At 36.6% G+C, this 14,261-nt stretch overlaps 1 protein-coding gene across 2 annotated transcripts; it reads left to right on the forward strand.

The window, feature by feature from the left end:
* The first annotated feature begins 10,456 nt into the window (after positions 1-10,456).
* LOC126814981 (ERI1 exoribonuclease 3) lies at positions 10,457-14,106 on the forward strand. Of its 2 annotated transcripts, none has more exons than XM_050540481.1 (6): positions 10,457-10,594; positions 10,941-11,054; positions 12,062-12,121; positions 12,637-12,728; positions 12,960-13,032; positions 13,704-14,106. In XM_050540481.1, exons 1-6 carry the CDS (start codon positions 10,592-10,594, stop codon positions 13,881-13,883), a joined length of 522 nt encoding a protein of 173 aa, XP_050396438.1. In that variant the 5' UTR covers positions 10,457-10,591; the 3' UTR covers positions 13,884-14,106. The 2 variants fall into 2 exon arrangements, with proteins under 2 accessions (XP_050396438.1, XP_050396437.1); XM_050540480.2 differs by having other exon boundaries at positions 10,459-10,684.
* The last annotated feature ends 155 nt before the right edge of the window (positions 14,107-14,261 follow it).

Here is a 14,261-nt window from a genome sequence, read left to right on the forward strand (position 1 = left end):
CCAAGGCGTACCACAAGGTTCAGTCTTCGGGCCTTTATTATTTAATATTTTTATAAATGATTTACCTCTGTATTTAAATTCTAATTGTGATCTTTTTGCTGATGATACAACCATTTATACTAGTGCAAAAACTGTCCCTGACCTTCAAAACAATCTTCAAATGGATACAGATACGGTGATGAATCGGTGTAGACATAATAGCATGATAGTTAATGAGGTCAATTACAACTAGACAGGAGCGTAAACATTTATCGTCTGAACTTAGTATTAAAATCAATGACTCAGTCATAGAAATTGTTCCCAGGTTCAATCTTCTGGGAATTATTTTAGACCACCATTTACAACTGACTATGTACATTATGTAACCAGAATTGTGAATCAAAAGATTTTCCAACTTCGCCAAGACAAACAGCTACTACCACTTCAATATCGGTCTCTATTTTACACAGCATATATACAAACCTATCTAGGTTATTGTTCACCAGTTTGGGATCAGGGTGACTCTACATTTATTTACAAAATTATTAATCAACAATGCCCTTCATATTTAACCAACATCCTCCTACTAATATGATACTCCATACTCTAGTATCAATAACAAAATTGTCATTCTTCGGCCTGATTTATCTGTTGTTAAAAATAGTATTAAATTCACTGGTGCCCATTTATGGAATTCATTACCCGACTATTTAAAATATTGTAAATCATATTATTCATTTCGAAGGCGATTATTTAAATTTGTAACTACGTAGAGACCTAGTAATGTCTTCTTTGTAGTAGTACTTATATACATTGGGAGCAGTCAGAAGAAATATATTACGGCCATTTCCATTAATTAGTTTGTTCTATTTACATGTACCTTAAGCATATTATTAGATGATAATCATATGATTCGTGTGTGACACCTTTATTATATTGTCATTGTAATTATTATATTCAGTTGTGATTTTGTTAATATTCTTTTGTAAATATTTTTCTTCTATATTCAAATTTTATTGTTAACTTCTTTAACTTCTGTTATAAAGGGCAAAATGTAAGAGAGTGTATCCCTGCGCAAGTTTTGTGATTTCCCTAATTCCCACCTTAAAATCATAAACATTCACATTCACCTAAACGTGCATATAATGTGAATTCGAGCACTCTTCTTTGATTCCAACCCAGAAAAACAATAACAATTGGCCGCAAAGAGGGGGAGCGGGAAGTAGGCCTACTAGTCTCAGTCCTCACTCTCTACCATGGAAACAAAAATAAGGCGGCGAGCAGTAAGCAGCGTAGAATCCAAAATAGGGTAGATTATTTTTAAAATATAATTTTAAAATAGCTTACCCCTGCGCGGCATAGATCTTCCAGACAAATAATAGGGACATTATCACTTTTAACAAGAAAATCAATAGACTATATGAAGCTTATAATATAGCCAATAAAATGAGTCTTATTAATAATTTATATCTCAGTAATTATGAAAATTTGTCTCAAATTTCGCAAACAATCTGATTTGAAACATAAAACAGTGTAATTTCGACAATCGCCGAAGTGGGGAAAGGGGACATAGGGCTTAGCTTAAAGAAGACATAATTTAAATCTACATTGGATATTTCGTTAAGAAAGAAAAAATAGGTCTATTGCACCAAATCGTTCACTTTGGGACAGCATGTACAATTTACATTTTTACATATTAGTACAAAACATGAAAATCTACAAAACTGAACTTCCACCAACATGATACATGCAATTATCAATTATATTGGTATAATCAATTATGAATGCACGAATATGATTAATCGACATAGGTAATAGGAAGATACTCTTCAAAAAAAAAAGTAGGGGATATTGAAATGAAATACCTATGCAGGTTGAGATATGATGAATAGTCATGGACATTTGACATGCTTTGAGAGTATGTTCACAGATGAAGAAATTATCGCACCAACAGAACCACTTTGTTGCACATGCGACGCGCAATAGCGCCATACACGTGGGAGGGGTTCATTGTCAAATTTGACACGTCAAGGAAGGGTTGATGAAAACTACCGCGTGCTGGTTTGTCTATCCATGTTTGCTTTCCCCTCGGTTCTTGCATAAGATTTACTGTTTATCGTATCTTTGCTTTAGTGTGTTACGTTTAATTTGATCGGGAGAATTGGCCGTGGCACTGCAAGAGGAGTGGGTCAGATTGCCCCAAATCGTGATTGGATGGTTGATGAGGAGCATGCCACGACGAATTGCTGAATGTCTGAGGATTGGTGGAGCAATTACTCATTATCAAGACAAAAATCAAAAACGTCCATTTTCACTCTTGACGGTGTTTCTCTTTGCGAGTGAAATGGGGCCGTCAGATAAGCCGCCCATATGAACTGTTTGTCTTCATGTGTAGGCAATTGGCCTATTATTAACATACAATGGTTACCTCTAATAAAAACAGCAGTGCATTTCCGCAGTTTTGTATTGTTTCTAAATATCCCCTACTTTTTTTAAGGGTATATTTCAATCTGATTAAAACACAGATCCTATTTCGTTTCGTTTTTTTGTTCAAAATTTCGTTTCACTTGTCTTTATTACACTAGAATCTGGAAGAGGGATAGTTCTATTACCTAAGGCCACCTCCAGATTTCGTCAGGGTCGCTGAGATTTAAATAATGTTAGGGTACATGCTTGTTGACGAGATTGTGGATTAGGGTAAGGGATAGGTCCAGGGTTAGTGTTATCGCTATAGCTCTGCTTACATCTGGAGGTGGCCTTAAGAAATAGATCTAACCATGGAAGAGTTGTTATATAACCCGCGTTCTGGTTGATGTGGGGGATTAGCCAATGAAATATTCTGTTGTTGCATGTTCTTGGTGTGCGGTGCACGGAACTGTAGGTATCCCACCAGAAACATCAATGCTGATTGGTTAATCAATGTCTGATGTCATAGTGTCAAAAGCCGCCCGTATGATCCCTGGCGCGACCTCCCACAACAACTGGTCTGATCTGGCTATATCTATTTCTTGAGACCACCTCCAGATTAGGCAAAAGGTCGCTGAGATGTAAATAAGGTTAATTGTTGGCGATATTGTAGGTTAGGGTAAGCGTTGAGGCTAGGTCCAGGGTTACATCTCGTGACTTTTGACCAAACTTGAAGTTGGCCTTAGAAAATAGATCTAACCGGTCAGATCTGCATGTAGAAATGGTTCCACTACTGATGTCTTCTGTCTTGCTCCAGCCAATAAGAATGATCACGGCTATAAATTGCAGCTAATCTTTATGTAGTGGAGGCAATCGAAAGTATAAAACAAGAACATCGCTAACGCTGCAATATATGTCCACATTCCTGCTTTGATTGATATAGTAATTTTAAAATGAAGAGAATGAAATATGAAATGGCTGTAATATGACAAGAGGCAAAGAAGGCTAGGCGTTTGTTTTGCTAAATTTACAGACAAAATATTAACAAAAAAGTGGTGCATGCAGCAAAATAAATAGTTGCTGTCTTTACGGTATAAGGAATATATATGCAAAGTTCCAAGATGATCCATTCTGAATTGCAACCTGTAGACGATAAATACAAAAATTGGGTGTGGCTCTGCCCCTGGGGGTTGGATACGGAAAAATATAAATAGGTACCATCCTGTTATTGATGATTGACATGCTGAATTTGAACAAAATCTGTTAATTATTGCAACCTGTAGAATATTTACCGATAAAAACTAACAAAAATGTGGGTGTGGTACCACACCCCTGGGGTCAGGACATGCACCGAAATAAATAGATGTTATCCTTACAGTATAAGACAGGCATACGCCATACAGTGTGCCATGAGGGAAATTTTGCCCGGCCTACTCTTATATCGAATTCCAACTGTCAAGGGATCTTTTACGTGCATGTCTCGGTGTTTCGTCCTATCCGAATGACTAGACAGCTGTCCTTGTCAGGCCCTCCGTCATGCATCACTGACAAGGGGGGAACCACGCCGGAAAATCTGGATGAACTTTATCGGCCAATGCAGGGATCGAACAAACACCTGACCTCCAGGCTAGCGAGCCAGCGTCTTACCCACTTAGCCACCGTGACCCCCGTCGAGACATGAAGTTGTCGTCCTTAGGCTATCGTCCTTAAGCTATAAGGAATACATATCCCAAGTTCAAAGACGACCCATTAAGAATCGTGGACTGTAGGCAACACACAGAGACACAAAGAAAAAATGGGCGTGGCTCTGTCCCTGGGGGTTGGGCATGCACCCCAAACGACAGGGATGTTCCTTATGGTACAAAGAATAAGTATGCAAAGTTTCAAGATGATACGTTAAGAAATGCGGCCTGTTGACGACAAACAAACAAATACAAGAAATGGGAAAACAATAGGGATCATCCTTAGGGTATAAGGAATTCATACGAAAATTTTTCAAGACGATTGATTAAGAATTGTGGCCTGTAGGTGACACACAGACATATAAAAAGTAATAGGGTTGTTCCTTTGGATACAAAGAATAATAGAGCAGGAGCCCAGGGGGTTAACCTAGCTGAAAAGTGTACCAATTTTCTCCAATAGGGTATCAATGCATGTATATCTGGTATCATCAGAATGTAAGTCTGCCGGGTTTCTGGTGGTGGGTGTGGTATTCCACGTCTAAAATGCCATGCTAGGGTTAGGGTTAGGGTTGGGTTAGTAGATTAGCTCAAAAGTGTACCACATGAAAATCTTACAGCAGTGTACCGTACATCTTCAGGTGTTACAAAAACACTCTAACAGACATTTCTAGTGGTGGGTTACCCCTGACAGAGCTATGTAATTGTCAGACATTTGTAGTGGTAGAGTATCCCTGACAAGAGTTTTCTAATTTCCAGACCGCAGCTAGGCTAGATTAGCTGAAATCTGTACCACCTAAAACAGCTTTGGAGTTGTTCAGTACCATTACAGGAATCATGAATGACCACTGCCAGACAGTTTGTGCGGTGGGTTACCTCTAACAGACACTACGATAGATTAACCGGCACTGTTCCCGTGGTCCCAAAAATTAAAAGTTGTGCCAGGATGCGTAAAATACTAATACCTAGCACATATGGAAGAGGTGATACTCTGCGGTTTCGGGAACAATTTTTTTTTCAAAAACGCATTTTTAGCCCCATAAAACGTTTTATGCCCAAAAATTAATTTCTTGTAACCGCAGTTTATCGCCTCTTCCATACGTGCTAGGTATTAGTATTCTATGGAACAGTGCCCGCTAATCTAGCCTAGTTGGGGGCGTGGCATTTTGGGGCGTATCTATAAGGGGTAACCCACCGCACAAACTGTCTGGCAGTGGTCATTCATGATTCCTGTGGTGGTACTGAACAACTCCAAAGCTGTTTTAGGGGGTACAGATTTCAGCTAATCTAGCCTAGCTGTGGACTGGAAATTAGATAACTCTTGTCAGGGATACTCTACCACTACAAATGTCTGACAATTACATAGCTCTGTCAGGGGTAACCAACCACTCGAAATGACTGTTACAGTGTTTTTGTAACACCTGAAGATGTACGGTACACTGCTGTACGATTTTCATAGGTACACTTTTGAGCTAATCTAGCCTAGTTGGGGTGCATGTCATTTTGGGCGTGGAATACCACACCCACCACCGGAAACCCGGTAGACTTACATTCTGATGATACCAGATATACATGCATTGATAACATATAGGACAAAAATGGTACACTTTCCAGCTAGGTTGGCCTCATGGGTTCCCGGTCTATAAGTATGCAAAGATAATACGTTAAGAAATGCGACCTGTAGACGGCAAACAAACAAATACAAGAAATGGATGTGGCTCTTTCCCTGGGGTCGGGCATGCACCAAAAACAATAGGTATCATCCGTAGCGTAAAGGAATAACTATGTAAAGTTTCAAGATGATCATTTAAGAATTGTGGCCTGTAGGCAACATACAGACACACACACCCACACACACAGAGACAGGGGCGACGGCAATATACATCCGCATTATAATGTGGACATATTAAAACGAAACGATTTACAGATCTGTATTTTAATCAGATTGAATATATTTGTAAACTGTATAAAAATGGCTGTATGCTACACGCCAATAATATGGGTCAAAATATATTAGAATATAATAATAGTGTCAGTCTCTTATATTATGTGGTGAAATTATGTGGTAAATGGCCTGTAATATTAAGCAGGGTGGCAAGTATCTAGTTTTGGGCAATAATCTGTTTGCAACGAGCAAACGACGGTTTAACAAACAAACTCTTTTAATGTAACAAGAAACAAATTGAAATTCTTAGTCCAATTTCCTGTGGATATTTCTCGTAATTATGGCAAAGTCTTTTTTTTTACTCGTTTGGCTCGACAAGAATCGGGTTTGCACCCCAATCTGATTAAAATACAGATTTATATTTCGTTTCGTTTTTTATACTTTCGATGGCCTATACACTACATGAAGATCTGACCGGTTGTAGCGATAGGTCGCGTCAGAGGTCATACTAGCGGCTTTTGACATATGACGTCAGACATTTGATTAACCAATCAGTATTGATCTAGTGGATTACCCACAGTTCCGTGCAAAACACGCCTAAAGCTCGCCTTAACAGACCGTTTCATTGGCTTATGCTACTAGCTCACATCATTCAGAACACGTCAATGATAACAACTCGTCCAGATCCTAGTGTAGTAAAGTCAGGTAAAACGAAATTTTGAATTATAAAAACGAAACGAAATAGGATCTGTGTTTTAATCAGATTGGTTTGCACCCCAACACCTTTTCAAAGTTAGGTTTCCAGGCAACGAAACATACGCCCACAGCGGCTAAATCGTCCGCGCGGTCGACAAGGGTTGTCGCATATTTATTCCTTTGTAGGTAATTGGGGGGCTTTTACAAGACAATTCCATACAGATCAGATTATAATTTTTGCCGTTTGAGGGTTCACAAGGTTCTACAAATTGAAACAAGGGCCTCAACTCTGGAAGTAGTCTACAGAAATTGTTGAAATTTGACAGGCTTTTTCGTTTCACAAATGTAAATGATGCATATAAATTTCATAGCCTACATATCGGATGATAACTTTCATCAATCGCGCATTAACAAGGTTGAACAAAGTTAAACAAGGGCAATAACTCTACAAGTAATAAACCGAAATTTCTGAAATTCAATAGGATTCTTCTCTTTACTAATTTAAATGACGCATGTAAATTTCATACAGATCGACAGATAACTTTTGATGTGAGAGCATTCACAAAGTTCAATAAAGTGAAACAAGAGCCATAACTCTAGACCTAATAAACAGAAATTGCTGAAATTCAATAAGCTTCTTCGTTTCACTTATTTAAATAATGCATATAAATTTCAGAAAGATCGGATGATAACTTTTGGTGTTAGGGAGTTCACAAGGTTCAATAAAGTGAGACAAGGGCCATAACTCTAGACGTAATACACAGAAATTGCTGAAATTCAATAGGCTTCTTCGTTTCACTAATTTAAATAATGCATATAGATTTCAGAAAGATAAGATGATAATTTTTGGGGTTAAAGCGTTCACACGGTTAAACAAAGTGAAACAGGGGCCATAACTCTAAAAGTAATAAACGGAAATTGCTGAAATTCAATAGGCTTCTTCGTTTCCCCAATTTAAATATTGCATATAAATTTCACAAAGATCGGGTGTTAACTTTTGGCATTAGAGCGTTCACAAGGTTCAACAAAGTGAAACAAGGGCCATAACTCTAGCCGTTATAAACGGAAATTATTGAAATTAAATAGGCTTCTTCGTTTCACTAATTTAAATAATGCATATTTTGGGGTTAAAGCGTTCACAAGGTTAAACAAAGTGAAAAAAGGGCCATAACTCTAGAAGTAATAAACGGAAATTGCTGAAATTCAATAGGTTTCTTCGTTTCCCTAATTTAAATATTGCATATAAATTTCACAATGATCGGATGTTAACTTTTGGCATTAGAGCGTTCACAAGGTTCAACAAAGTGAAACAAGGGCCATAACTCTAGACGTTATAAACGGAAATTAAATTGAAATTAAACAGGCTTCTTCATATCACTAATGTTAACAACATATATCAATTTTAAAACAATTGGATGATAACTTTTGGCGTTAGAGCGTTCACAAGAAATTGTGGACGACGTACGGACGTACGGACGGGGGCGATGGCAATATACGTGCACATTTCTATGTGGGCGTATAAAAATCACCTATCCGCCCCCATGTCGTTAAGACCTGTAAAAGAAAGCTTCAATCAACAGGTAAATATTATGGCGTTCTATTTTAGCCACTGACATGCCCACTGTTTAACACGACGTGGTCCCTCGAAAACCAGGCAGGATACGCCCACTGAGATCTTTGGGTTATATACTTACATTTCAAGTTTCAACAAAATCGGATAAAAACTGTGACCTCTATAGGGTCCACAACCTTGATATACCATATTTTTACGCTATTTGAGAACGAACAGCGGCCATTTTGTCTGTCAGTTTTGGGCCGATTTTCACGAAATTCGAACTCAGCCGTCCTTAGGGTTTAACGGTGATATAATAATACGGTTTTTTTTTAAATCGGATTAAAATATGCACGAATATCGAAAGGAACCGAGATCTTTGGGTTATAAACTATTTGAGAACGACGTACGGCCATTTTGTCAGTCAGTTTTGGGCCGATTTTCACGAAATTCGAAATCAGCCGTCCTTAGGGTGTAACGGTGATATAATAATACGTTTTTTTTTAAATCGGATAAAAATTATGATCTCTATAGGGTCCACAAGCTAAAAACGCGATTTTTCGTACAATCAGGGGTCATAATTCAGGAAGTTACGTTCCGATATGCGCAAATATCGACAGGAACCGAGATCTTTGGGTTATAAACTTACATTTCAAGTTTTAACAAAATCGGATAAAAATTGTGACCTCTATAGGGTCCACAACCTTGATATACCATATTTTTACGCTATTTGAGAACGAACGGCGGCCATTTTGTCTGTCAGTTTTGGGCCGATTTTTACGAAATTCGAACTCAGCCGTACTTAGGGTTTAACGGTGATATAATAATACGTTTTTTTTAAATCGGATAAAAATTATGATCTCTATAGAGTCAACAAGCTAAAAACGCGATTTTTCGTACAATCAGGGGCCATAATTCAGGAAGTTGCGTTCTGATATGCGCAAATATCGACAGGAACCGAGATCTTTGGGTTATAAACTTACATTTCAAGTTTTAACAAAATCGGATAAAAATTGTGACCTCTATAGGGTCCACAACCTTGATATACCATATTTTTACGCTGTTTGAGAACGAACGGTGGCCATTTTGTCTGTCAGTTTTGGGCCGATTTTTACGAAATTCGAACTCAGCCGTCCTTAGGGTTTAACGGTGATATAATAATACGTTTTTTTAAATCGGATAAAAATTATGATCTCTATAGAGTCAACAAGCTAAAAACGCGATTTTTCGTACAATCAGGGGCCATAATTCAGGAAGTTGCGTTCTGATATGCGCAAATATCGACAGGAACCGAGATCTTTGGGTTATAAATTTACATTTCAAGTTTCAACAAAATCGGATAAAAATTGTGACCTCTATAGGGTCCACCACCTTGATATACCATATTTTTACGCTATTTGAGAACGAACGGCGGCCATTTTGTCTGTCAGTTTTGGGCCGATTTTTACGAAATTCGATCTCAGCCGTCCTTAGGGTTTAACGGTGATATAATAATACGTTTTTTTAAATCGGATAAAAATTATGATCTCTATAGAGTCAACAAGCTAAAAACGCGATTTTTCGTACAATCAGGGGCCATAATTCAGGAAGTTGCGTTCTGATATGCGCAAATATCGACAGGAACCGAGATCTTTGGGTTATAAACTTACATTTCAAGTTTCAACAAAATCGGATAAAAATTGTGACCTCTATAGGGTCCACAACCTTGATATACCATATTTTTACGCTATTTGAGAACGAACGGCGGCCATTTTGTCTGTCAGTTTTGGGCCGATTTTTCCGAAATTCGAACTCAGTCGTCCTTAGGGTTTAACGGTGATATAATATTACGTTTTTTTAAATCGGATAAAAATTATGACCTCTATAGGGTCCACAAGCTAAAAACGCGATTTTTCGTACAATCGGGGGCCATAATTCAGGAAGTTACGTTCCGATATGCGCGAATATCTACAGGAACCGAGATCTTTGGGTTAGAAGCATACATTTCAAGTTTAAACCAAATCGGATAAAAATTGTGACCTCAACAGTGTTCACAAGCTAAAAACGTTATTTTTCGTACAATCAGGGGGCCATAATCCACGAAGTTACAGTCCGATACACGCCAATATCAAAAGGAATCGAGATCTTGGGGTGATAAACCTACATTTCAAGTTTCATTGAAATCGGATAAAAATTGTGACCTGTAGACTGTTCACAAAATGTGGGCGTAAAAAAGCGGAGTGGCTGAAATAGAACACCATAGATTATTAAACATTTCAGTAGTGTTACAAAGGGGATAAATATAGTAACACAATTTATAGCTATATATTGACAGTCGAGGATTTCATGGACTCTGGAGATAAAATTTAGTTGATGCATACAGTTTTTAACCATCCATTTGTTCAGAGTTGAATAATGGTATCGTTTCAGTTCCCAAAACAACAGTTCGATTATTTTCTAGTGTTAGATTTTGAGGCAAATGGTGATCACAAAATCATAAAGCCGATGGTGGGTGTTATTGTGTTATTGCCATACAGCGGGGATGATAACTTGTATTAAGTAGTGTTAGATCCACCGGTAATTATTTCACGCCGTGACATCGTACTGGTATTACTATAATATAGCCCAATATCCATGTGTACAAAACCTTACCAAATCTACTGTAAAAAATATTAGGATAAATTTTGTGTACGGTTATTATGCTGTTTTAATGATTAATTCACCACAATAAGATGTTATATAATATTTGTTTTCAATTTTTCAGGAAATAATTGAATTTCCAATCGTCAAAGTTAATGCTAAAACGTTTGAAATCGAATCAGTATTCCAGCAATATGTTGAACCAGAAGTCAATGAGATTTGTGAATACTGTACTAAGGTAAATATCAGATAAAAAAACACAACACAATTTTTATGGAATACAATCACTGGTTAATACACATATAGTACGACGTTTTGACAAGTATTCTCTTATCGTTATGAAGTACAAATAATTTGTACTTGATAACAATAAGCGAATACTTGTCGAAATAATTTGTACTTGATAACCATAAGAGAATACTTGTTGAAACGTTGTGCTATATGTGTATAAACCAGTGATTGTATTCCATATAAATTGTGTTGTGTTTTTCTAATGTGCTCAATCACTAAATGCCACTCAAAGATTATAAGTGTCAGATAGTTTGACGCTAATATATGCAATGAAATTGGGTTTAACATCCTATTTTTCAGCACCAATACACAAACCATGTAGTGTGTTTGCTACATGTGAGAAATATTATTTTATTTTTTTAATTGTTCGGTTTTTCATCACAATTGTCATTTGTATTTCTTAGACAATATCAAATTTTTTTCACAGCTTAATCAACGCTAAAACGTACTCAAATACTGATTGAATTTTCACAATATTGTAGTTTACAAATGATTAAATTTGCTTCAAATGAGGATCAGAGACTTTAACTGATTTATTAAAGATACATTATGTAAGATTTAGATAAAGAACTAGCCATTCTTGCTATAATAGTTCGAGAGTAGATGATGTAAAATGAATAATTTGAAAATTTCATTCAAATTACTATATTGCAAGCGAAGATATTAGCCTTTGAAGGTTTGACAGACGTGTGCAATAATTTCAACCACTGTACTGGTTGATCGAAGCTAAGTCTCGGTCCTCCATATTTGATTAAATCAAAGTATCGCTGAACCATTCTAATCTATTTAATATCGGAGAAATCTGATGCCATCGAGAGTTGATTAAGGCCTGGATCAGTTAATTAATGTCTAATTAATACTTTAGAAAACATTTCAGGCCTAAAGAAAGACCTGCAATAAGCAGATTTAGCTCTTGCATAATGCATGTTTAAAGAAAACTTTTTTTTTGTATAGGTGACAGGTATCTCTCAAGATATGGTGAGGGGAAAACCACACTTAAGAAAAACTTTACAAGTAAGATGTGAAACCAACTTTCTTTTTATACCCTCAAATTTCTAGATATACATTTGTTGGACAGTTCTCCTAGTTGAAAGGCTAACCGAAGATTTGTGGATTAATTATCACACAGTTATTGACCAGTTCTATGTAGCTGTGCAATCAATCTAAAGACTATATTTATTAAAGAATTTATCACCCCAGTGATTTTTTTGTCACACTTTCTCCTCTACTCATTTCCGGGCTCACAGTAGTCGAGCAATTATGGGTTGGATAGTAATGAAGAAGCACCATGTTGTCTAGTTGAGATAGTATGTATGTGTACATTTGTGTGCATGTATTAGGACCATTAAAAGTTGGAATTTGATGAAGAATAGATGGAAACACAGTAAAATGATCACATTGTGTTGATAATTGAACTGTTTAGAAAATATATATTTGTCTTATATTATTGAAGGGCAATGCCTAGCAGAATTAAGAATTAAGATTTTAATAATATGTTTTTAATTAGCAAATTATAAAATTTTCTATAGCTTGTTGACGAGTGGATGAATAAAGAAGGGTTGTTAAAAGATGGTGTTAAATTTATATTTGTAACTTGTGGTGACTGGGATTTAAAAACACAGTAAGTTTATATCTTTAAAATATTCTTGAAATAAAACAAACCCGGAAATTAAAAATTAATTGTTAGACAGAAGAATGCCAGATGTTTGAGATCACACTGCAAAAAGTGCAGATGAAATACATATTTTTGAGACATATTTCATAAACTTTACTTTGTATGCCTTAAGGGTTAATAAGAGCAGACATCCTGCTATTATTCTAACTTGAAGATAATATATTGTTTATTTATCAGATTACCAAGAGAAACAGCCTGGTTTAATATTCTACTACCACAATATTATAATCAATGGATAAATATTAAAACGGTAAATATTTTTTTTTTACTCCTCTATCAATATTAATACAGTATAAACTGTAGTATTATATACTTTTTGTGTAAAAATATGTCTTGGTTATATTTTACAGCCAAAAACACCCTGCTTATGGCCTTTTCAATTTTTCATTGAACAGAGGGGGGATCACGTGGCTAAGTGGGTAAGGCGCTGGCTCGCTAGCCTGGAGGTCGGGTGTTCGATCCCTGCATTTGCCGAGAAAGTTCATCCAGATTTTCCAGCGTGGTTTCCCCTTGTCAGTGATGCAGGACGGAGGGCCTGACAAGGACAGCTGTCTAGTCGTTTGGATGGGACAAAAAAACGAGGTCCCGTGTACATATTGGCATGCACGTAAAAGATCCCTTGGCAGTTGGAATTCGATATAAGAGTAGGCCGTAGCGCTGCTGCCCGGGCAAAATTTCCCTCATAACACACTGTATGGCGTATGCCCGTCTTCATTAGCCCAGTTTAGGAGCAGAACAGTAGGACGTTAAACCCCATTTCATTTCATTGAACAGAGTAACCAAAAATAAATGAAAATCACACAGGCTTTGACCACTTCCATTTTGAGGGCTAATGCTATTTTAAACCTGGTTTGGAGAACAATCACATTAAACCCACAATGAACGTCGACGCTTTTGATATTTTTCCTATTTCATTTTCAGCCATTTCGTGAAGTAACAGGAATAAGACCTCATGGTATGAAGTCAATGTTACACAATTTACATTTAACATTAGATGGAAGACATCATAGTGGTTTAGATGATAGTAAAAATATCTCAAAAATTTTAACAAGATTAGCAGAAAAAGGTTTTGTGTACAAAGTAACAGGCTGGCATGATTGATAAAAAACAATGCTCACTTCTTTTATCACAGGGAACTATAGAAAGTACCAAAATAAATTTTTTACAATTATTGTTTTTAATGAAAGTGAGGACAGAGCTAAGGATATTCTGTGTCAATGACATGTGATTGTTGTGTTTTCAAACAGATATGTTCCAATCAAAAGGCCTCAATACCAGACTTAGACTCTTTGTAACATTGAAAATTAAATAGCTTGCTGCTCAGTGTGTGATAGTTTGATCAGGTTCCATTGGAATATCTTTTGGGAGAATGGAGTTCATGGTAGATTTCACAACTTGACAAGAATATAATCCACACAAATGTCTTTGCTTAGCATTTCATCTTTCTAGAAGAAATATCACAGATTTTATAAAAAATAT

The sequence above is a fragment of the Patella vulgata genome, chromosome 3, assembly GCF_932274485.2.
Source record: "Patella vulgata chromosome 3, xgPatVulg1.2, whole genome shotgun sequence".
NCBI lineage: Eukaryota > Metazoa > Mollusca > Gastropoda > Patellidae > Patella > Patella vulgata.